The 25,821-nt window shown below is 42.4% G+C and overlaps 1 protein-coding gene across 3 annotated transcripts; it reads right to left on the bottom strand.

Annotated features, from left to right (window-relative positions):
- Nucleotides 1-1,545: 1,545 nt before the first annotated feature.
- LOC116989299 (follistatin-A-like) lies at nucleotides 1,546-25,369 on the bottom strand. Of its 3 annotated transcripts, XR_004416208.1 has the most exons (6): nucleotides 25,188-25,369; nucleotides 15,874-16,059; nucleotides 13,500-13,718; nucleotides 9,818-10,045; nucleotides 8,869-9,236; nucleotides 1,546-1,559 (listed from the first exon to the last, which is right to left on the bottom strand). XR_004416208.1 is itself a non-coding variant. In XM_033046522.1 (5 exons), exons 1-5 carry the CDS (start codon nucleotides 25,264-25,266, stop codon nucleotides 9,160-9,162), a joined length of 789 nt encoding a protein of 262 aa, XP_032902413.1. In that variant the 5' UTR covers nucleotides 25,267-25,369; the 3' UTR covers nucleotides 6,710-9,159. The 3 variants fall into 3 exon arrangements, 2 of the variants coding, with proteins under 2 accessions (XP_032902413.1, XP_032902414.1); XM_033046522.1 differs by lacking the exon at nucleotides 1,546-1,559 and having other exon boundaries at nucleotides 6,710-9,236; XM_033046523.1 differs by lacking the exons at nucleotides 1,546-1,559; nucleotides 25,188-25,369 and adding an exon at nucleotides 24,810-24,887 and having other exon boundaries at nucleotides 6,710-9,236.
- Between the last annotated feature and the right edge of the window lie 452 nt (nucleotides 25,370-25,821).

The raw sequence follows: 25,821 nt of genomic DNA, 5'->3' as shown, positions 1-25,821 counted from the left end.
TGCTGAAAGTCAAAATATATATATTGCCTACAACAAGTAGCCTGAAGCAATTGTCGCATTGAAGATATGTCAGTTTGGGAACTTGATCTGTTGCCACCTACGTGTGAGTGAAGGATGGAGAAAATTATAAAATGCAATGCAACATCATATATTTAAGAATCTAACTGAACCATAGAACATAGAAAAGCATAGCATAGAAAAGCAACCCACGATGTCTGTGCCATGATAAACTAATCCATTCTGCCTGCACATAAAGTCATAGAGTGATACAATATTGAAATAGGCCCTTCTGCCCAACTTGTCCACATCAGCCACCATGTCCCAGCTACACGAGTCCAACCTGCCTGTGTTTGGTCCATATCCCTCCAAACCTGTCCTGTTCATGTACCTGTCTAACTGTTTCTTAAACGTTGGGATAGTCCCAGCCTCAACTACCTCCTCTGGCAACTTGTTCCACACACCCACCACCCTTTGTGTGAAAGCATTAACCCTCAGATTCCTAATACTGTAAATCTTTTGCCCTTCACCTTAAACTTATGTCCTCTGGTCCTCGATTCACCAACTATGGGCAGGAGACTCTGTGCATCTACCCGATCTATTCCTCTCATGATTTTATACATGTCTATAAGTTCACCGCTAAGTGATAGGAGCAGAATTAGGCCATTCGGCCCATCGTCTACTCTGCCATTCAATCACGGCTGATCTATCTCTCCCTCCTAACCCAATTCTCCTGCCTTCTCCACGTAACGCCTGACACCTGTACTAATCAAGAATCTATCGATCCATACCTTAAAAATATCCATTGATCCGAAACATCGACCATCCCTTTGCCTGAACTGATGCAGAGCTCGTCCAGCAGTTGTCATTTTAATCTCTCTACAATGTTTTTCATCTCTATGTTTAATGTTTTGAAGCTGGTTTGCTGGAACTGTAATGATTCCTGGTAGTATTTGATAAACAGAACCCTACATGGAGTGGACACTTGATCTATTAATGATGTAAATGAAGAACAGACAAATTAAAATTTGACGTTAATCGGGGAAGGCAAATTTCAGGAAAGAGGAAAGAAAGAACATTTGCAGATTTCTGCGTAAATGCATGTTTGTTGCAGAAAAGTGATCACACATGTATTTGTTGCCAAGGCCTACAGTATAAACTTGAGAAATTGGATTTGGATGTCACTTCAGAGAACGCAAATTTCTGGAAGTAGTGTGTTGGAATGAAACTGTTCTATTGTCTATTCCAGATGCTTCGATGGAAATATAGAATAAAAAAAAGATTGAATATTGTGGGAGTTTACAGATTACAAGGTGTGAGACTCCCAGAATGCTTGTTCCTGACAAGACATGGGGCTACAAAAGCTGTGTCTCTGTGAAGTACATTAAAGTGCCAGTCGGCTGCACGGCAATTTAAACTCTGCGGCTCTCATTGGGGATAGTTGAGTTCAAAGGGCCGCAATCACTCTAGATAGACACAAAACGCTGGAGTAACTCAGCGGATCAGGCATCTCTGGAGAGAAGGAAGAAGTGTCGTTTCGGATTGAGACCCCTTCTTCAGACCTGATGAAGGATCTCGACCCAAAACTTCAGCTATTTCTTTTCTCCAGAGATGCTGCCTGACCCACTGAGTTGCTGTATTCCAGCATTTTGTGTCTGTCTTCCGTATAAGCCAGCATCTGCAATTCCTTCTTCCACATCAATCACCCTATATAGATAAGGAAGCTTGTTTTTTCAGCGGTGAATTCTGTGCCTGGTCTGTAAAAGAGTTAGTTGAGTGTCTTTTGTCTCTCGTCATGTTCATTCTTCAGTCCTTTAGTTACAGTTCCATAGTTTCCTTGTTTTGTTGCTGTTAGTTAGTCTGAAGGTCTTGACCCGAAACGTCACCCATTCCTTCCCTCCAGAGATGCTGCATGTCCCGCTGAGCTACTACAGCATTTTGTGTCTACCTTCAGCTTGTAGTTTAGGTCTGCACATATTTTAATGTTATCCTCAGATGCCGCGTAACCGTTGTGCTTGAATAAAATGTTTTAAAACAGCGCAAATGGACTAGGCAAATCATTTGGAATTCAGTGATCCTACAAAATTAAACAATTGGACTGAAGATCCTCAATTAAATTTGTACAAATGCGGAATTCATTGTCACAGAAGGCTGAGGAGTCCAAGTCAATTGATATTTTTAAGGCAGAGACAGATACAGTAGATCCTTGATTAGTACGGGTGTCAGGAATTATAGGGAGCAGGCAGGAGATTGGGATTAGGAGGGAGAGATAGATTGAATGGCAGTCAACTTGATGGGCCGAATGGCCTAATTCTGCTCCTATCACTTATGAAATTCTTAATTGTGTAAACCTAACAGTTAAGAATAGCACAAAAAACACTGTTATATTCTCTCGTAAATACAGATTAATGTCACAGAAGACTTGATTTACAAAAATTCAACTTTACTCAAATTCGCCCAGAATTTTATCTCAGGTGTACTTGAATCCCATGTTTCCCAGGGATGCTGCATCAGTCTGAAGATGGGTCCCAACCCAAAATATCATCTATTCTTTTTCTCCATTGATGCTGCCTGACACGCTGAATTACTCCAGCACTTTGTGTTTTCTCAATACATCCTAACTGGTTTAAGAGTTTTCTTTGGTCTTGAGATCTACCTTGTGTCTTCGGAAGATTCTGCATGTCCCCAGATGTGGCAGATTAGCAACAGTTTTTGTTCGAGCTTACAAATGTTTTGTGAATTTATTGTAACTGTAACAGAGCAAACCCATATGTGTCAGCCAGTGGATTAGACAAGTTTCTTGAATAATAACACTACAGACACTCCCTAACTTATGCACTTTCGTAAACAATTCTGTACTCAGTCCCGAGTGCAATCGTGGCAGTTAATAATTTCCACCATACTGTAAGATCATTCAATTGACATCGGAAACATGCCAGCATTGGCGGCTGTGCTTACCCAGATGGCTGCACGCCGCAGAAAGTGCCATGGACACAGCCGGGCGCCGCTGAGACAGGTAATACTCTCAGTAACGGACACTAAGTGCTGGATTAACTCAGCGGGCCAGGCAGCATCTCTGGAGAACATGGACAGGCGACGTTTCAGGTCGAGACCCTTCTTCAGACTCAGTGAGCCATTTTGGGCAGAGTGATGGGGATGGTGAATCGGACTTACGTAAAATCGTACTTACGTAAGTGTTCACGGGCCCTTACACACGCTAGGGACAATTTACAATCTTTACCAAAGCCATTTAACCTACAAACCTGTAGGTCTTTGGAGTGTGGGAGGAAGCCGGAGCACCCGGAGAAAACCCACGCGATCTCAGGGAGAACGTACAACAACTCCATACAGACAGCACCGGTAGTCAGGATCGAACCCAGGTCTCTGGTGCTGTAAGGCAGCAACTTTACAGCTGCACCACCATGCCTCCCTGTTGGACATTTACACCCGAGGAAAAAGGTTCTGATTGTCTATCCTCTCTATGCATCTGTATGCATCTGTATGCCTCATAATTTTGAATACTTCTATCAAGTCTCCCCTCAACCTCAACATTCCAGAGAAACATTTATTTTCAATCCATTTTTAGTCACCAGCTGCATGGCGGGATTCAAATTTGAGATTGATGGTGCGGTTTCCGGGATTCTAATCCAGTAATTTAATCTCCTGGCTGCAGTAGCCCCATGAGAAATCTTCACCCTAGGAGGAACGGGGCCAATTTAGTAAATGCATTGCTCCATTATCAGATCATATAACTGTACCTTCAAAAATGGAGGTTCTTGTTCATAAGTTCATACATTATAGGAGCAGAATTATGCCATTCAGCCCATCGAGTCTACTCCGCCATTCAATCATGGCTGATCTATCTTTCCCTCTCAACCTCATTCTCCTCACACACCCCGACACCATTACTAATCAAGAATCTGTCAATTTCCACCTTAAAAATATCCATTGACGTGCTCCATAGCAGTCTGTGGCAATGAATTCCACAGATTCACCATCCTCTGACGAAATAAATTCCTCCTCATCTCCTTTCTAAAGGTACATCCTTTTACTTTAAGGCTATGGCCTCTGGTCTTAGACTGTCCCACTGGTAGAATTGTCTCCACATCCACTCTATCCAGGCCTTTCCCTATTCGGGAAGTTTCAATCAGGTCCCCCCTCATCATAAACTCCAGCGCCGTCAAACGCTCATCATATGATAGCCCAATCATTCCTGGATTCTTTATTCCAGGTTCACGGGAAGCTAGAAAACGTGGACCATATCTCAGGAGGCATCTCTCATGGAAGGCAAGAATTTGTAATTAAAATTCAAATAAAAAGATTAGTTTAGTTTAGTTTATTGTCATTGAAAAGCTTTTTGCTGGTGCTATGCAGTCAGCGGGAAGTCTATACATGATTATATTGAGCTGTTCAGTATTTAAAAGAGAGGAGCAATTGTAAGAAGTGATTGCAGATCTGCTTCTTGGACCAGCATGCGGCGAGTCCCCTGGCTTGGCCGCCATTTTGAATGGGCCTTGACAAGAGTACCTTGATCAGTTCTCAGTCCTCATCAATAGTGATGTCAAGGCTTTGGAAAAGAATCGAAGAGAGCTGTTCTAAATCACTGCATTTGGCTGCCTTGAGAAAAGGGTATTTGAATATCAGGATCTCAAACCTAGCATGTGTTCCCTGTCTGTCTGTCTCTCTGGGACAATGATTTGGGATACCTCCAAATGTTATTTCAGTGTTTAGAAAGGTACCATCAACACTGGTTTCAGAAAATGCTCCATATCTGTTGGAGGGAGAATTGAATCAACGTCATGTCCTCTCCCAGGCCAAGGTCCCCAGCACTGAGGGCCTGGATGCATTCAGTCAGCTCAGCTGGGCTGGCAAAGTATTTTGCAAAACCCTCAAAACAGACACTCTGCTCCGAGCTCTATCACAAGAGGTACATTAACAGGCAGATAGAGGAAGAAGTTCGAGAATGTTCCTGTAGCTTGTGTTGAAAATTGCAACCTTCCCTCCATCCTCCCTGGTTCGAACTGGAGGAGCATTTGGGAATAATACAGAAAGCCTCAACCTCCTGCACACGCTCCTGCACATAGAAGCCAAGTATTAATGGTAAAAGGTCTGTACTTCCTCTCAAACTCACCACTCACCTGCCCTTTCTGCCATCCCCCACCCCCCCCCCCACCGGAGTCTGCAGGACTCACATGGACTTCCGCCCCGTCAAGGTCAGCTGGGGCTGGCACCCCCGGGGCACAAAGGTGGCCGGGCGAGAAGAGGGGTGTCAGTGAACAATCGAGCAAAGGCAACGACTGGAGGCCATGCAGAAGCCTGGGGCTCATCTGGATTAGGCACCGCTCGATAAGACCTTGCACGTGGACCAAACTTTGGAACTTTGGAAATGGTGCCAAATCTGGCGACTCGAAAAATAATTTTGCTGTTTTGCACATGTGACAATAAAGCACCATTGAACCATGAACCATTGAACATTGGACCTCATCAACCATCTCTGACCTCACCAAACTGAAGCGCAAGTAAGTCTTTCTCAATCCTTGACCAAGGGACCGACCAAAAGGCATTCATTCCAAATTGGGTGGGTTGATGGGGTCATCAACAAAACTGTAACGTTGGGACATCCTTGCTTTAAAAGAGCACCATTGTTTAACTGTTTTTTAGTAGAGTGAAGAATAACCAGTTGCATAGTAGGATTCAAACTGAAGAGTCGTACAGTCAGACAGCAGGGAACCAGGCCCTTCGGCCCAACTCTTCCATGCCGACCAAGATTCCCCATCAAGTTATTCCCAGAACCTTGTGTTTCTGGATTAGTCGTACAGTTCCCTGAATGTTAGCCCAATAATTTAGCCTGAGCTCCACTGCTGCCAACATGGGAAAGATTTAACTGAGAAGGAATGATGTCTTTTCAATAATAATATTGGAGCAAACTGGAAGAAGGATTTTCCAACCACTTAATATTTTGAAGCTTTCTTAAAAATTGAGACTTTAGGGTTCGGAGTTTGAAGTCCAACCACGAGGTAAAAAATACAGTTGAAGATCTAGATTTAGGACAATCTTTATTTTCCAATAAACAATATTTTATTAATTCATGGGATAGTGATGGGTGTGGAGCCACATAGATATCGGACTTATTTTCTTGCTGCAGGTTTGTGAACCATACTTCTGTTAAAATCCTTGTGTGCAAAGGAAATCTCATTTTACACTGGTACTTTTCCATTAAATTATTTCTGCACTGGGATCTTCATTACTAACGAATGGAATCAACAATATCAGTGCATTTCTAATCTAACATAGAAACCTCTTTTCACTATTTTAATTACTTTAATCTGGTAAATTAGTGGTCAAACTAAATTTATAAGTGTCCTTCTTGATGATTTCATTCTGATAATGCCTGACTGAAAGCTACAGCATGAAAACAAGCCCTTCGGCTCACTGTGTCCATGCTAACTATCTATCACCCGTTCATTCTAGTTCTATATTATTCCACTTCCTACACACTAGTAGCAATTTTCAGAGGCCAATTCACGACAAACATGCTTTCGGGTGTGGGAAGAAACCGGGGCACCCAGAGGAAACCCACAAGGAAACTTGCAAACTCCACACAGGCAGCACGCAAAGTCAGGCTGGACTCCATGTCACAGATGTGGTGCAGTAGCAGCTCTACCAACTGCGCCACTGTGCCGACACGTAGAAATAAATTTCAAACAGCAACTTTCATAAATCAATGTATTTTCTGCTACAAAACAAGGATAACATGAGAATATCAATTCAATGTAATTGCAAACATATAGTTGAGTTGCCAAAGGCTACTATAAAATAGGGTGATATTGCATTGTGTGTTATGAGGAACAAGTCATTCATGTGAATTCCTAATGATCGTTATTTTCATCAAAGGTTGATCAGTCCCATAGACAAATGTTCATACAACTCCTTGTTGCTGATAGCAAACAATGCACGTTTAACCCCCAAAGTGTTTACCACTATATACACCTTACATCTTACATGACTGATAATATATTCCAAATGAAGATGGTTGCAGGATGGAAACAGTTTAACACAATGTGGTATGATACAAAATACATCCATTTTTACAGTTGGAAAGGTGATCAAAAAGTAGCAAAATTTTGTGAAAAATCATTATAATTACATCAGATGGCAAAGGCAAACATCTGATAAACATTCATTATAATGTATAAATAAAATGGAGTATTTTCTTCATTGCTTTTCTTACAATAAATATATGGTATTATTATGTACAATATAAACATATCAGGGTTGTAATTCCTCTTGAAGATAGACACAAAATGCTGGAGTAACTCAGCGGGACAGGCAACATATCTGGAGAGAAGGAATGGGTGACGTTTCGGGTCGAGACCCTTCTTCAGAAATTCCTCTTACTGCTCTGAGAATGTAACGAGTTCACTGGAAAGTACAAATGCAGTCAAAGTCAGAGACTTTTGCAACGTCTATTAATGTGAGTCTATAGGGGAAAAATTTCAAAAATGTTCCTGAGGCACTGAAGGATCTAGGCAGGCACTTGGTGTGTGTAATTGGAGCACAGTGGGATGATCCTAATGTGCATTAGACAATGTGCAGCATTCCCACAGGGAAAATGAAGAGTGTGACATCCTGTCCCAGGAGAAACTCTCAAAGTCACTATAGTTAGTAAGAAGGTGCAGCAAAACATCAGGTAAATGCAAGGAACTGCAGCCGCTGGTTTACAAAACAAGAACAGAAAGTGCTGGAGTAACTGAGCGAGTCAGGCAGCATCTCTGGAGAAACAAGAGAATAGGGTTGAGAGAGGAAATTAAATCAGCCATGATCATATGGCGGAGGAGACTCGATGGGCCGAATAACCCGATTCTGCTTCAATGTCTTCTGATCTTATGAATAAACACCCACCGTGAATCTTTGATCTTGTTAATTCAGCTTTGTATTACAAATACAAGTACTCTGCACTCTGTATCTTCTCCTTTGCTTATCAATTGTACTAGAGTTTGATTTGATTCTATTAATGCAATCATCTGATTTGATGCAAAACAAAGCTTTCCACTGTACCTCTGTACTTGTTACAAGAATAAACTTAAACCTAAAGAGATGACGGTTCGGGTCTCAACCCGAAACATCACCTATTCCTTTTCTCCAGAGATGCTGCTTGAACTGCTGAGTTACTCCAGAATTTTGTGTCTATCTTCGGTGTGAACCAGCATCTGCAGTTTCTTCCTACACATTCCTTCTCATCAGGCCTGATTCTATGAGATGGCTTGAGTAACAATGGGCACCATTCAACAGATCCAAGTGCCTGGTTTCACATTACAACATGAAGTTTTGGACGCCTGATTCTCATGCTGTCTAATATGATTAGACAGCATGTCTAGATGAGTCCCTGTGTATCCTCTCCTGCCCCCTTCCCCAACGGGGCAAATCACTGACATGGAGTGGTTGACTTCTAGAGATGATGGAATCAGTTATTATTACTATGTTTCAGAAGCATTTAGCCCCGGCACTTAACTAGGCAAAGCAGCAGATGGTTGTGGTTCTAATGTGGACAAATGGGATTGGTAAAGATGTGCAAAAACAGGTTAGCATAGCGTGGTGGGCTTTGGGCACTGTTTCTGTGTTGTGTAACTCAATGAATCCAACAGTTCCATTAATATCACACTAGATGGTAACATTCTGAACTGCATAGCAACATTCCATCTTCCCAGGGCCTGTGTTGTCCCTCCTTCTCCACGCACCTCTGAGGCATCATAGCAGGGATAATCAAGAGAGACACAGGGAAATGCAATTGCTGGTACCTTGAGCAAAGCACAAAGTATTAGAGTAACTCAGCAGGTCAGGCAGCATCTGTGGAGGAAATGAATAGGCGACCGCAAACAAAATTCTCCAGGTCTGCACATAACGTCCAATCTGGAGAATTTATCGCTGGCTGTTTTAATCAATGAACTGTTGGAATGAAGAAAAATAAACTTGCAAGTCTTGGATGTGTGCACCACCAAATCATGCACGCGGTCAGTGAACAGAAGTGATGGTTGTTGTGTTACCGGTAATGCATCAAATGACCATGCATTTACACTCACATTGCAAAGGTACGGCACTAACACCCAGAGGAATTTTTACCCAGTCACTTTCTTCTCTGTTTATAATGTCTTTGTTTATAAATTACCACCCAAGCATGAATTTCGAAAACACTGTATTTTCTTGATTGTCTCCTTTTTGCTTGAAGCCTTCTTCTGACGCTGCAAAGAGAAAAATAACCTTCAAAATATGTTGCGTTTTTGATAGAAAACACTTTTGTATTAGTATCAGCGTGGAAACAGGCCCTTCGGCCCACTGATTAACTGTGTACCATGTACCTGTCCAAATGTATTTTAAATGATGCTATAATACGAGCCTCAACTACCTCCTCTGGCTACTTGTTCCATACATTCACCACACTCTTTGTGTGAAAGAGTTTCCCCTCAGGTAGAATTGCTGCCTCACAGCTCCAGCGATCTGGGTTTGATCCTGACTCACGAGGTGTTAACAATGCAGAGTTTGCCCGAACTTCCTCTGACAGCGTGGGTTTTCTCCAGCTGCTGCGGTTTCCTCCCACATTCCAAAGACGTGCGTGTTTGTAGGTTAATTGGCTTCTGTAAATTGTCCCTGGTGCATAAGATAGAACTAGTGAAGGGGTGTTTGTTGGTTGGCGCGGTGAATGGAAGGGCCTGTTTCCACGCTGTAGCTCTATAAATAAAACTAAAACTAAATTCAATTTTAATTTACAAAACTGGTAATGTTTTTCTGGGTTTTTTTGATCCAAGACCGTTTTTGTACTTACAGTTGCATCTCCCATAATGGGCAACGCCAATGGATTTCCCCAGCAGGCAGGTGGCACGCCTGAGATGGCAGACGCTCTGGTAGGTGATGCCATTATTCCCACAGAGCGCCTGCCCTGATGACAGAGGCTCTGGGCAGGGCATGACTCTGCACATGACACAGTGCGCGCTGTGGGTTTGGTCAATCACACACATGGAGGTTCCAGGACACAGGACCTGCGTGCAAGACTCTGGAAGACATTGGTAACATGCACAATGGTGAGCAATGTGAGCAATGTATGCAGTGGAATAATAGACACAAAGGGCTGACGTAACTCAGCGGGTCATGCAGCATCACTAGAGAACATGGATAGGTGACGTTTCGACTCAAGACACTTCTCGACCCGAAACATCACCAATTCCTTCTCTCCAGTGATATTGCCTGTCCCGCTGAGTTACTCCAGCATTTTGTGCCCTTCTTTAGGCTGATCTGACTGAAGAAGGGCTCGATCTGAAAATGCTTCTCTGGAGATGCTGCCTGACCTGTTGACCTACTCCTGCATTTTGTGTCTATCTTTGGTATAAACCAGCATCTGCAATTGCTTTTTATAACAGAGGATAAGTCTTACATTCACCTTCAGTGAAATGTAATGGAAGCTGCTTCACATAATGGAAATTATTATCTACATTTAAACTTCAATATTAGGTGAAAAATCAATAATAATTTAAGTTGGCCATACAAAAATGCTGTTTGATGCACTGAGTCCATAACAGCCAACATTTACATTCATCCCTCATTCATCCCAATATGTTCACAACTTTTCCATTAACTACAGTTATATTGAACCATCATCGGCAATCAAGGATGGAGCATGATTGTCCTCCTGGTAGGTCCTTTCTGTTGACCTTTGAGATGCAGTGTGACCATGGATGTGGTCGGGCCTTTATGTTGACGAGTCTTTTCATTCATTGCTGCCATTAGTGTTTTACAGCCTTTGGGAGGTCCTCCTCATAGAGCACATCTCCTTTGTGTGCATTGATTGTCCACGTTGCTCCTGAGCTAAGCCCTCCCAGTCGGTGGGGCTAATGTGGAACTTATTGAGGTCGATCCCGATGTTATCCTCAAAAGGACACAAAGTGCTGGAGTAACTCAGTAGATCAGGTAGCACATCTGGAGAATGTGGATAGGTGAATTTGTTGGTCGGGATCTTTCTTCAGACCTTTCTTCTGACCTGTTGAGTTACTCCAGCACTTTGTGTCCTTTTAGGTAAACCAGCTTCTGCAGTTCCTTGCTTCTCTGATGTTATCCATGCAGTGCTTCGTCTGACCTCCGTTGTCTTGCCCCAGATGTTTGGAGCAGAGGACATGTTTTAGGAGATGGCAGTCAGGCATCCTGACAACATGGATGGTCCACCTGAGCAGGTATTTGATTACAATGGCGGTGGTGGAGTCCATGTTAACCTCTTCTAACAGAGCGATGTTAGTGCGCCTGGCTTCTACCAGTCACCTACACATTAAGTGTACTTTGCAGTGGTCAATTAACTCAGCAAACTGCCTGCCTTTGGGATGAGGGAGGAAACTGAAAGACCCAGGAGAAACCCATGTGGTCACAGGAAAGAAAAACTCCACACAGACAGCACCAAAGGTCAGGATTGAACTCGGAGTGCTGGAGCTGTGAGGCAGCTTCTCTACTAACTGTGCTGCCGTGTTCCCCAAGGATTCCTTCAAATGTTAACAGTAGCATAATTAAATATATGCATTATTAATAAAAAAACATTTTTTATCATGCCGAAATATGTAACACAGATTGGGGCATTTTATTGCAATTGCTTCTCATTGAATCAAAAATCAGGAGAGGTCATATAGTCATTTTTATTGCTTTGGATTTCATTCATTTTTTCTGGGGTTTTATTAAAATTTGTTTTCAATTTGTATTGCAGTAAAGAAATCAATCCAAGTATGTGACTCATTAATAAAGTGTTTGGCCAATGCATTACTGTTTGCAAGTGCTTCATATCAAGTGATAAATGTATTCATTTGGGAATTACAGGAAAAAAAAAATAGTATTTTCTACTCGTGATTGATTTGTGTTATTTTCCACACCACCCTGGCCACGCTCTCATTTCGCTACTACCATCAGGAAGATTACAGGAGCTTGAAAACCGTGACCAAACAGGTTCAATAGCAGCTTCTTTCCAGCAACTATCGAGTTCTTGAACACTGCACAACAGTAACGTCAGCAGCTGTGGGCCAGCACAGTGGCACAGCGGTGGAGTTGCTGCCTTACAGCGCCAAAGACCCAGGTTCGATCCTGACTATGGGTGCCAACTGGACAAGGTTTGGATGTTCTTTCTGTGACCATGTGGATTTTCTCCGGGTGCTCCAGTTTCCTCCCACATTCTAAAAACACGCAAGTTTGTAGGTTAATTGGCCCTAGTGTGTAGGATAGAACTAGTGTACGGGTGATCGCTGGTCGGCACAGACCGAGTGGGCCAAAGGGCCTATTTGCACTCTGTATCTCTAAACTAAACTAATGATTTTCTATCGACTATGTCTTTAGTTGTACTACGCTCTTTGGTGATTGAGGATACCATTAAGATTACCTAGTATTCCATTAATTAATTAATTAAATTGTTCATTATTATACATTTAACTGCGTTCTCTTGAACTTTATAGAAGGAACTAGCATTTAAAAGATACTGAGACAAATACATGTACAGGAAGGGTTTGGAGGGATGTGGGCCAAATGTGGCCAAATGTGGGCAAATGGAACTAACGTAAACACAGCGTTGACCCAAGTCTCCTCTGTGTCCCGCAGTTCTGCTCTCGCTTCCCCTCCCCTCAGATTTCCTCTGGTCCTCACCTTTCGCCCCACCAGCCTCCGTGTCCAACATACCATCCTCTGACATTTCAATCATCTCCAACGTGATCCCACCATTTGTTCCATCTTCCCATCCCTACCCCTTTCCACCTTCTGCAGAGACTCCGCAACTCCTTGGTGCACTCATCCCTCCCCAACCAAACCACTCAGTCCCCAGGTACGTTCCCCTGCAACCGCAAGGGATGCAACATCTGTCCCTACACCTCCTCCCTCATTTTCATCCAGGAACCCCAGCAGTCTTTCTACAGGAGACAGAGGTTCTCGTGCACCTCCCTTTAACCCCGTCTACTGCATCCAGTGTTCCTGATGTGGCCTCCTGTATATTAGCAAGACCAAACATAGTTTCACCAACTACCCGTGCTCGGTCCACCAAGGCTACGGGATCTCCCGGTTGCTAACCATTTTAAGTCCTCTTCCTATTTCCATACTTACCTTTCTTTCCTGGTCTCCTCCTTTGCCAGAGTGAGGCCATATGCAAACTGGAGGAACAACACCCTATATTCCACATGGACACCATTGAATTCTCCAATTTTAAGTAACCAGAAAACCCTCCCCATTTCACAGAAATGAGAGAGGTAAAATGTGGACACATTTGGTGCTTGTTTGTACAAAAAGACACAAAGTGCTGGAATGATTCAGCAGGTCAAGCAGCATCTCCAGAGAACATGGATGGGCGATGTTTTGGGTTGAGACCCTTCTTCAAATTGATCAACAGGAACAAGTTCCTTTGATACTAAGAAGCTCATCATCTACAATGGTGGGAGATTTTAAATGGTGGGAAAAACATTTAACATGGCCGGAAAATAGAATGAATGAAAACTTACTTTTGCATTCACCCTGATACTGTACTTCCAATTCTGGCAAACCTCTGCATTTTGCCAAAAGAAGGCTGCATTCATCTTTGTAGATTTTGCCATCGGTTCCACACACAGGTACCTTCTTTGTGACATTGGAACAGTCAGGTGCACAGATACATGTTGGCTTGTTATGTTTGTTAATTTTGCAAATCTTCCCACGTCCACAATCCACACCCTCACATGTTTCTAAAGTAACAGACAAAAATAAATTAGATTAAATTCCATAACTAATGCAGCCGGACAGGGACACTTTGCACTGCCATTGTTAAATAAGTTGAGTAAAAAGCCATCAGGATGACTTAAACTGGTCCCCTTTGAAGTAAAAAAAGACACAAAGTGCTGGAGTAACTCAGTAGGTCAGGCAGTAGTATCTCTGGATGACGTGGATAGGTGACACCTGACCCTCTGAGTTACTTCAGCACTTGGTGTCTTTTTTGTAAACCAGCATCTGCAGTTTCTTGTATCTACCCTTTGAAGGAAATGTTGAAACACAACATTAGATGCACCAATACACTTCACCCACACTCTCTCCATCAGTAACCCAATTGTCCCCTAATTGTTCATTTAGTGAGTCTACTCTCCATTATGTTGCCCTTATGCACTGGAAGCAGATCATCTGATAGAGAAATGAATGATGACAACTGCTAAAGAACTCATCAATGTTTATTCTTTCAGAGATTCAGATTTGATCAATACAGGTTATATATTTTGCTGAATGAAGTTGACCACTCATGATATAATTGTCACGATCCCCAGTACATTACAGCTTCATGTTTTAAGTAAAACCAATTTAGTTAGTGGCTGCAGCAATGGCTGGCTAGCTCACTGTACATTTGCACAAGGGCTGATGTCTGGGAGATCGCAGGTATGATTGGTATGAGACAACTACCATTTTCCTTTTGAATACCATTTTCCTTTGACTATTTTCAACAAATTGCATCAAGACACACAATGTCGTTCTGCTCTCGGCACTCATTACTTTTCAAACCTCAAAGTGAGACATTAAGTCACATTGAATGCAAGCACTGATATTTTATTATGCACTTATGCATTTAATGGTATTTATTGAACAAGGAATAATCACCACTCCAATCAACATGAGACCGCAAAATTTGAATGCCACTAGACATTCTCACACAATTACACAAGAGCAAATGTTGTCTGTAAAAGTAAATGTGACTCAACATAGATATGTTTCAAAGGAAAAATCCACGGCCTTATCACAGATGTAATCAGTTGTTCAAAGTTATTTGTACCGACATTCACCATATCTTTAGTGAAATTGAAATTAAAGTGCTTATGCTATGACTGATCGACCCATGTGATCTTTAATGGATAAAACCTTACAAAAAACTGTACTCTGTTGTGTTTCCACTATTCGTAAACCTTGAAGGTGCAGATGCCTAAGGGTAATAGGACCATTAATTTTTTTGAGGCAAAAAATTCACAGAGCAGGATCTTCTCAAAAGAAAAGATTATTTTCCTCACTGAGATTGAATGTGACAAATTTCTAAAACCATTTCTTGCAACGTTTTAAGAGACATTTAAACAAGTACATGGATAGGACAGGTTTAGAGGGAAATGGGCCAAACGCGGGCAGATGGGATGTGTGTAGATGGGACATGTAGGTTGGTTGTGGGCAAGTTGGGCCAAAGAGCCTGTTTCCACATTGTTTGACTATGACACTGTCTCATCTGAAGACCAACTCCACAGCAAGTTGGGACCCCAATACAAGTAACCCCAAGTGTTAGCTAGAATTACTGGTATATCTCCATGAGGAGTCTAGTCCCAATTAACTTGAAATGGGAGAAAATCATATGGTTCGGCACGTATATATATATATATATGTTTGATTTTCATATCTATCCATTTCTAAACATTGTACAGGAAGGAACTGCAAATGCTGGTTTAAACCGAAGATAGACACAAAAAGCTGGAGTAACTCAGTGAGTCAGGCAGCATCTCTGGACAAAAGGAATAGGTGACATTTCAGGTCGAGATCCTTCTTCAAACGGAGAGTCAGGAGAAAGGGGAAGGAGTACATAGGAAAAATGAATGAAAGATATACAAAAAGCAACGATGACCAAGGAAAGGCGGAGCTGACAATGGCCCATCATTGGCTGTGGGGTAGATGATAATGAGCTATACAGACTGAAACTCCACAGGACGTCAGTGAAACTAGTTCGACAACTAGAGTGGGGGAGGGATGGAGAGAGAGGGGATGCAAGAGTTACTTGAGGTTAGAGAAATCAACATTCGTACCGCTGGATTGTAAGCATTGTAAACATTGTACGTTGAATTGCCTTTGGAGCGGAGCCTGTCCCTCCATGGCTGTACTTACTGTGACATGGGTGGCAGCTAACTCCGCCCAGAATTATGAGTTTTAAAATGTCACTCTCTGGTATATCCTGATTTGTCCATGCAGTTTGAGCGCTTCCGCTCCTGCAACATTCCTCCCGATCAATCCGAGTCATGGACAAAGCCTGGCATTTTCCATTCCTTCCTTGCTGTAGCCAACACACCCCAGCTGAAGGAAACAAAATGCAAAATGCAAAAAATCATTATCTGTAAATATCTGCCTTCAAAACATATTTTTAAGCCTGTATTAAAAAAAGTTGTTTTAATTAAAAATGTATTAAATGTATTAATCAATATATAATTAATTACAATCTATGATTATGTTAATTATAAATATAATATAATTATAATATAATTATATTATATTTATAATTAACAATGTTCAATATTTTATTATAATTATTATATTATTTTAACATAAATATTATATTACATAATTATATACATTTTAATATTTTAATATTATATATATTGTCATTAAATTATTGCAACTCATAACACACAATGCATATCACCCATTTTATAGTTGTCTTTAGCAACTTAATTATATGTTTGCAAAGGTGTGGCACAGTGGCGCAGCGGTAGAGTTGCTGCCTAACAGCGTCAGGGACCCAGGATCGATTCTGACTACGGGTGCAGTCTGTATGGAGTTTGTACGTTCTCAATGTAACTGCATAGGTTTTCTCAGGGTGCTCCCGTTTCCTCCCACACTCCAAAGACGTGTAAGTTTGTAGGTGAATTTGCTTATTTGGTTAATTGGTTTATTGGCTTAAATTGTCCCTAGTGTAATCGTTGGTCGGCACGGACTGGCTGGGACAAAGGGCCTGTTTCCACGCTGTATGTCTAAAGTTTAAAGTCTGAATGGTTTTAATGGTAGAAGATATTGCCAGTTCTTACTCCCATCTGTAATTTGATTCACTTATGAACGAGCTGTGGCCTAAATATGTTGTTAATCATGAGCTAAAAATTCAGTTAATGCAATCTTCAATTGCTTTGACATTCTGCTTAAGCACAGTCCAACTTTTAATATGTAAACATTGCAACTAAACCAGTAAACCTTTAATCATACTTTATTAGACAAGTGTGTTTTGCAACATATGAGGAATTTGATTTGCCATACAGACATACTAATAAAAAGCAACAGAACACACAAGATGTTCATTAAGATGAAAACATTTGCGAAGTGCAGCAAGGAAGCTTCAGATTAAAGTTATTCTGGTTATATTAGGAATGTGCAGGTCATTTGTACAAAGTTTGATATGGTTTCGAAACATCAAATGGAAATATTTTAATGTATATAAAATGTGTTTATCTATCAAACTCTAAAATTATATCAGATAATTATTACTCTGAGGTTAATTCAACAAGATTTTATCACATTTTCCTTCCAAAACTATTGCCCATTTTCTATTACACACTAACAAGATGCTTTAATTAATTGCGGAAATTGTTAAATAACATCACTGTTAATCTCCTGCGTGCTATTTATTAAATTGTATGATTTATCCCCCACACTAAGATTGAAAATGGAAGTTGACAAACATGTTGCTGAAACAGAAGCTTATGTCAGTGTTAAGATATCATTGAAGAAGGACACAAAATGCTGGCGTAACTCAGCGGGACAGGCAGCATCTCTGGAGAAAAGGAATGAGTGACGTTTCGGGCGAGGCCCTTCTTCAGTCCTGAAAGGTCACCCATTCTTTCTCTCCAGAGATGCTGCCTGTCCTGCTGAGTTACGCCAGCATTTTGTGTCTACCTTTGGTGTAAACCAGCATCTGCAGTTCCAACGTTCCTTCCTACACATTAAGATATCATTGAGTTTGAAGTAGCTTTAGTGTTATACAACTCATGCCCATCATGTCCATCCAGTCATCAACTACCTATCCCTACCAATTTTACTCACCTGTACCTGGTCAGTAGCTTCCTATGCCTTGGAAATGAAGTGCTCATCTAGTTATTCAAATGTAATGAGTGTATCTGTTGGGTGCATGTTCCAGATTGGGTGAAAGGTTCTTTCTTAGATTCCTTTGAAACCTCTTATCCCTTACATAAAACCTATGCCCATTAGTTTTACTCTACTGGGGAGAAAAGGTTCTATTTTAAAAGGGCGCTTTTAACACCATTCATAATCTTGAACATCTCTATCAGGATTTCCTCCGCTCCTCTACCCGACTCAGTCGCTCCACATAGCTGAAACATTACATCTCAAGCAACATCCTGGTAAATCTCCTATGTAGTTTCTTCAGTGCAACCTCATCCTTCCCATAGTGTGGACAAACATGTTCACCATTAAGCCCTTGTCCCACGTAGGAGACCTAAACAACAACCTCTGGAGACCTTGCCCACCACCCAAGGTTTCCATGAGGTCACCGGAGGTTTTGGTCACCGGAGGTTTTGGTCACTCTCCCTAATGGACAAAAGTGGTTTCCGCGTGGTCGAGGCTTCATGTAGGTTGCTGCTATTTTTTCATCATGATTACAACAGGCCTCGACTAAAAATAGGTTGCTGTTTAAAAACCGATAATTGTTTTAGTCCCAGGTCCAGTCGAAGCCAGTTTTCTTCGTAGCCCAGGAAGGTTTTCAACATATACGTGGGGGGTGGTAGCAGGTTGCAGGTCACCGCGACCTTGATTTTTATTTGGCTGGCGGGCAAGGTCATCAGAGGATGATGTTTAGGTCTCCTAAGTGGGACGGGGGCTTTACTCTTCAACCTTTCTGTGTAATGAATATAGACATTCCTGATGGGTTCCAGTAGAGGTCAGCTGATCACTATTCCTGAATGACCGCATATAATAAATAGCTGCCTCCCAACTTATACACCATAATTATGATATGGAAACGTGGAAAATAGGTGCAGGAGTTGGCTATTTAGCCCTTCGACCCAGCACCGCCATTCAATATGATCATGGCTGATCATCCAAAATCAGTGCCCCGTTCCTGCTTTCTTCCCACATCGCCTTGATTGCGTTAGCCTTAAGAGCTATATCTAACTCTCTCTTGAGTACATCCAGTGAATTGGCCTCCGCTGCCTACTGTGACAGAGAATTCCACAGACTCACAACTCTTTGCTTTACTCTGCCCATGATTCGATGGAGGTGCACAGGTGATCAATCATACCCACATTCCCAGATTTTGCCCCCACATTTCATTGTGGCAGCAGACAACACGATTAGAACATTAGAACATCCGTTTCCCCTCAGGAAAGGAAAATGTGACAGTGCTTCTGTGTTACCTGAAGCACTGCTCGAGTATGGGATAAAACTATAAGGATGTTTGCTCATCCCCGGTCCTAGAAGAAGGCAGCAGTTTGGAGGAAGTGAATGTGGAAGATCTGGAGAGAACTTATCAATCAGATGGAAAAACCTTGACTTCTTTCACAAGATTATATTAGCAGAATAGCAGTGGTTTCAATTGGGATTAGATCAAATTGGACGAGGGCCGTTGTGTTGTGCCTTAGATAAGTCACAAAGTATATCCCATAATTATATTGTATAAGTGTGCAATAGCTTGTGGTGATGAGAAAAAGACAAACACTTCACTTGCCATGCCACACTAGATATGAGGTGAAAGTGCAACATCTGGAGAGAACATGTGTGGGAAGAAAATGCAGTGGCCGGTTTACACCGAAGAGAGACACAGAATGCTGGAGTAACTCAACGGGTCAGGCAGCATTAACTGACTTTAAGCAATGTCTTGTTTTAAAAAGGAATTTATAATTTCATAACAGGAAATAGAGGTTACCTGCAAATCCAGTCAAAGGAAGTGGAAGTCACCTTACATTCATTGGGTGCTGTACTGGTAAGAAATTGAAAATTTTGAAGATTGAAGGGAGACTTGATGGAAGTAAATAAAATTATGGGAGGCATCGATAGTCAGAACCTTTTTCTCAGATTGGAAACATCCAATGCTAGAGGGCATAGCTGTGAAGTGAGAGGGGGAAAGTTTAATGGAAGTCCGGGGGGGGCAGTGGGGGGGGGGGGGGGGGCAATGTTTATTTTACACAGAGAGTGATGGGGACCTGGAACACCTTGCCGGTGTGCTGGTAGAGGCAGATACGATAGTAGCGTTTAAGATAGGCACATGGAAGTGCGGGGCAAAGAGGGATATGGATCGTGTATAAGCAGATGTTTATCTTGGCATCATGGTTGGGCCGATAGGGCCGTTCTTGCGTTGTTCTGTTCCATATTTCTATATTTTGTGCTATGTTCTATATTTTATTCATCTTGAAAGTTGCAAGTCTGATTTCCGATGCCCTGTCCGTTCCTCATTCCAAAGGACCTTTTCTCAGAACATGAACTGCTCCATTTCAGTTTGTCAGGCTATAACCACTGGGATAACACAGGGATCAATGCTGAGCCTTTGATTGTTAAAAATTAATATTAGCGACTTGCATGCGGGACATGACTATATTGCATCCAAGTCTGTGAAGATACAAAGTAAAGTGGGAAAGTCTGTTGTGAGGATAGAAAGACTGCAAAAAAAGTTATATAAATGGCCAAAAAGGCAACAGACAAATATAGCATTGTTCTATGTTCAAGTATGGAGCCTTCTGTGACGGAACATCGAAATACATGCACAAAACTCCTCGAAGACTGTCTGCACTTTTGTCCAACCAACTAGCACTCGACTAGCATGGGTGGCACGGTGGTGCAGCCATAGAGTTGCTGCCTTACAGTGCTTACAACTGGGTTCGATACCGACTATGGGTGCTGTCTTTACGGAGTTTGTACGTTCTCCCCGTGACCGCGTGGGTTTTCTCCGAGATCTTCGGTTTCCTCCCACACTCCAAAGATGTACAGGTATGTAGGTTAATTAGCTTGGTATAAATGTAAATTGTCCCTAGTGTGTGTAGGATAGTGTTAATGTGCAGGGATCGCTGGTCGGTACAGACTCGGTGGGCTGAAGGGCCTGTTTCCACGCTGTATCTCTGAACTAAACTGAACATATTCAGTCTGTTAACTGCCTCTGCCTCACCCATCTCAGCTGTATTCTTAAACCAAAGACAGCCTTGCACTGGTAAGGCACCTTTCCTACCCCTTTCATAATAGAGCTATTGTAGGTGCGTACAATCAGCAAAGTGGACTTACTGCGACAGCGTAGAAAACAAGGCTACCATGTTAAACAAAAGTCCTCACAAATAGCATCACAAGAGATCAATATTTACATCCCAATCAGAGCCGATAAGTTTCAAAAGACATCTAATCTGAACAATGGCACCTTCGTCATTCCCTCTGTACTAGTCAGAAATTCGAGCTGAGTTTTAAAGCTGCAGACCAGGGAAATAGCCCTTCGGCCCATTTTGTCCATACTACCCAGATTGACATATTGGGACATAAAGATCTGAAGTAACTCAGTGGTTCAGGCAGTATCTCTGCAGAACATAGATAATGAAAATTCGGGTTGGGACCCTTCTTCAGACTTCTTCTGGACATATTGGACGAGTCCCATTTGCCTGCATCTGGCCCATAGCCCTCTAAACCTTTCCAATCCACATATCTGCCCATAGGGCTTTGAAAAGTTGTATTTGTATCTGCTTCCTTTGGGGGCTCATCCAAGATATAGACTGCCCTCTGGGTGACAAGGTTGCCCAATGTCCCTTTGAAAAGCACCCTCTCTCGCCTTAAGGCTATGCTCTCTAGTTTTAGAACATTCTACCCAGGGAAAAAATCTGTGAGTGTTCACTTTAATCATGATCTTGCCCACCTCAATAAGATCACCTTTCAATCTCCCATGCTCCAAACAAAGTCCCAGCCTATCCAACCTCTCCACATACCTCAAGACCAGATAATATCCTGCTGAATCCCTTTTTTAACCCTTTCCAAATGAGATTTTTATACTCAAATAAGTTGTGTACAACAGTCTTCTGACACAGTTACAGGTATATGCCCATCACTTGCCAGGATTTGCCCCAGTACCACATCTCTTTTTTTCCCGCTTTCTCTCCCCCTAATCCCCCATTAATATGAAGAAGATACACAAAAATGCTGGAGAAACTCAGCGGGTGCAGCAGCATCTATGGAGTGAAGGAAATATTCTTCGCTGCACCCGCGGAGTTTCTCCAGCATTTTTGTGTACCTTTGATTTTCCAGCATCTGCAGTTCCTTCTTAAACAATCTGAAGACGATTCTGACCCGAAGCATTGTCTGTGCATTTCTCTCCACAGAGGCTGCCTGACCCGTTCAGTTCCTCCAGCACTTTCTGTTTCCAGCATCTGCAGTTCCTCGCAGAAAGACACAAAAAGCTGGAGTAACTCAGCGGGACAGTCAGCATCTCTGGAGAGAAAGAATGGATGGGTGACGTTTCTGGTGGAGACCCTTCTTCAGACTGGTTTGGGATAAGGAAAACGAGATACTATAGGATGTGGGGAGATAAAGAACAATGAATGAAAGATTGCAAAAAAAAGTAACGAGGATAAAGGAAACATTGTAAACTGTTTGTAGGGTGAAAATGAGAAGCTACTAGTGCGACTTGGGTGGGGGAGGGAGGGAGAGAGAGGGAATGTCGGGGCTACCTGAAGTGAGAGAAATGAATATTCATACCACTCTGGGCTGTAAGCTGCCCAAGCGAAATATGAGATACTGTTCCTCCAATTTGCGTTTAGCCTCACTCTGATAATAGAGGAGACAGAGGACAGAAAGGTCAGTGTAGGAATGGGAAGGAGAATTAAAGTGTTCAGCAGTTATTCCAACTTTTTGTGTCTATCTTCGGTTTAAACCAGCATCTGCAGTTCCTTCTTACACATTTCGTCTGCAGTTCCTCGTGCCTCATGTTCAGGCACTGTTGACGCTACCAATAACCCAAGGCAGAGCAATAAAAAATAAATTGGCACTTACAAGGATGGTCATTATATTTCTGCATTTATGTTTTCTCATTACTAAAATCCCACTGAAAATAAGAATTGATATTTCGTGCTTCTGAATGAACAATGGCATACCAATTGAATTAGAATAGCACGAACGATTTAATTATATTTAATCGTTCAGTCTGTGGGAGGGTAATCTACAAAATAGTTTATATCGGAGGCCGTAGGACCTCAAAGAAGGCTTTTATCAAGGGCGAATGTAATTGCAAGAAATGCTTATATTACATTTATTAATGTCAATCAGCCTTTGAAGCAATGTTTCCAGTGGTGGAATAACTTAAACTCCTGTTATGAGGGTGCAACTCGCTCCATCCCGTAGGGAGGTAGACATTTCTGGCACTAACTTATTTCCCATGTCTGGGTACAAATGTCTGGTCCTCATTCGCAACAACATAAAAAAACAAGTCCATAATGCAGATCATAATCGGCTTTAATCAAGCCGAACATAGACACAAAATGCTGGAGCAACTCAACGGGTCAGGCAGTAGATCTGGAGAAAGTTTGTCTTCATCAGTGTGAGGAAGGGTTCCGGCCTGAAACATCACCTATTCTTCTTCTCCAGAGATGAGGATGGTGATACTTTATTGTTCCACGTACAGTGAAATGCTTTGTTTCGCGTACAACCCAGTAAAATCATGTAGCAGACCTCGTCTAGGCAGTACACAAGTGTCGCCACTTTTTGGAGCCCACAAAGTGACAAAGGTTGACTGAACATTCCTATCTACTGCCCTGTTTTTGCTTTACATCTGCATTCCCCTGCCTTCTCCCACCTCCTTCAATTTCCCATTCCCTTCCCTCCCTCTTCCTCAATGGCCTCACTTGCTCTTCCATCCAAACCATCAAAGCGAAAACTAAATCGCCGGCTCGCCTAACTCCAATGTTTCAATTCATTATTTTAAATAATCTGATTGATTTGTTAAGGCCCTGAGCTACAGGGAGAGGTTGGGCCGGCAAAGACTTTACTCGGAGCGCAGGAGGGCGATCTTATCTCGGCGGTTAAATTCATGAGGGGAATTTATAGGGTATATTGTTCTATATTTGTGTGTTATCTGTGTGCTATGGTGACCGGTCTGTTAAGCTGTAACATGTAAGAATTCAATTGTTCTGTTGCCGGTACATATGACAATTAAACTCCCCTGACACTTGACAATCTTCTAACAGTTTATGGACAATGATTCCTCCGCGCCTTCCTTCCAACCACTGTCGCCCTGCCTCTCCACGTTGCTTACATTAGTCATTCCTCTCTCCGCCCATCCCTCCCTCCACACTCTTCGCTTCTCTCTCACATTCTCTCTCTCTCTCTCTCTCTCTCTCACACACACACACACACACATACCCACCACCCTCTCCCCCACCATCTCCCCCACTCACTCATACACACGCACATGCACACAGTCCGGGGTTCCCCACGATCTATTGTCATCCACAGTGCCCCCCTGTGAATAAATAACTTCTTCTCCCTCAGTTCTGTAACTTCACTGCTTGGCTGGCGAGAGGTACCGCGGACTTTTAAAGAAAACAAAAACAATACTACAAATAATGACTTGAAAAGCAAAATTATATCGCATTTGTTGGGGGTGTAAATGCACAGCAGTCAGGACCTGAAGATAGACACAACATGTCGGAGTAACTCAGCGGATCAGGCAGCATCTCTGGAGAGCAGAAGTAGGTGACGTTTCGGGTCGAGACCCTTCTTCAGACCGAGAGTCAGGCGAGGGAAAGAAAAATCTGAAGACAGGACAGATTGATCTGCGGAGCGGGGTCTTTGAGAATAGAGCGAATTTACCAAACAGTCCTCTGAACATCTATTTGCCATTTAATTCATTACAAAAAAAATTGTGCGCACATATTTAGTCACGTTCTGCGATCGGGACAGTTTGTGGATAGATAGACATGACTATATATAAGTCGCCAATTTTCAACACTCTAGACTCCGGGATGCATAAAGTGAAACATGTATTTAAAACATTGTAAAACACTTTACACAATAGACTGTTCTGCCTCACGCTTCACGTCCCCAAGCACAACATTGTTTCCAACTATCATTAAGTTACTTACTAGAAGTTTTAGTCATCGCTCAGGTATTGAAACGAGTGCTTATGCGCAAGCCGTTGTCGTGGCTGCTGTAAATAAGTATTAACGTATCAGTCTTAAGAAGGTCTCAACCCGAAACATCACCCATTCCTTCTCTCCAGAGATGTTGCCTGTCCCGCTGAGTTACTCCAGCATGTTGTGTCTATCTTCCGATTATACCAGCATCTGCAGCTCCTTCCTACACAGTATTCGACTGTAACAAGTAACAACTACTAAACAAGTAAACTGTACACAAGTATTACGTTTTAGTCGTCGCTCGGGTATTGGAACGAGTGCTTACGGGCAACCCATAGACGCGGCTGCTGTAAACACGTATTAAAAGAACGGCGTGAGCGACCTTACCATAGGAGGGGTTACCACCGATGAAATGACACAGGACGGCCAAAGCAAAGGGTGTCACGAAGCCGTTCTTGGCCGACATGGCTAGGAGAAACGATGAAACCTCAAGTCACAGTCCCAAAACTTTGCTGCGCCTCTGACATTGAATGTGGTTTGCGAGTTCCCGACCCCTCCTTAAATAACTGGGGCTGGGGAGGCGTGCGGAACAATGCGTTGCCGGTGTGGGCGGGTTGACAACGGCCAGTAAAGATAGTGGCAAGCCATCAATTAATTGTACAGTCTGACTTTAATCTCACATCAAACCCGGCTGAGCTCGCAGGGAACGGGGACCGCAATAAACATCCAGGCCACGAGGTCATTTTTACTATGTTTTTAAGAAGGAACTGCAGATGCTGGAAAATCGAAGGTAGACAAAAGTGCTGGAGAAACTCAGCGGGTGCAGCAGCATCTATGCTACTGCACCCGCTGAGTTTCTCCAGCACTTTTGTCTACCGTCATTTTTTACTATGTTCTGATCATTAGTTACTGATATTATTGTTGGGGGTTACTCGGTCATGTCTGCAGCTGCTAGCTTTAAGGGCCTGTCCCACTTTCCCGAGTTATTCACAAAATCTCCCGAGTTTTCAAACTTGCAGAA

This window comes from Amblyraja radiata, chromosome 29 (genome assembly GCF_010909765.2).
Source record: "Amblyraja radiata isolate CabotCenter1 chromosome 29, sAmbRad1.1.pri, whole genome shotgun sequence".
In the NCBI taxonomy this organism is placed as follows: Eukaryota; Metazoa; Chordata; class Chondrichthyes; order Rajiformes; family Rajidae; genus Amblyraja; species Amblyraja radiata.
This window is presented reverse-complemented; position numbering and strand designations above follow the sequence as displayed.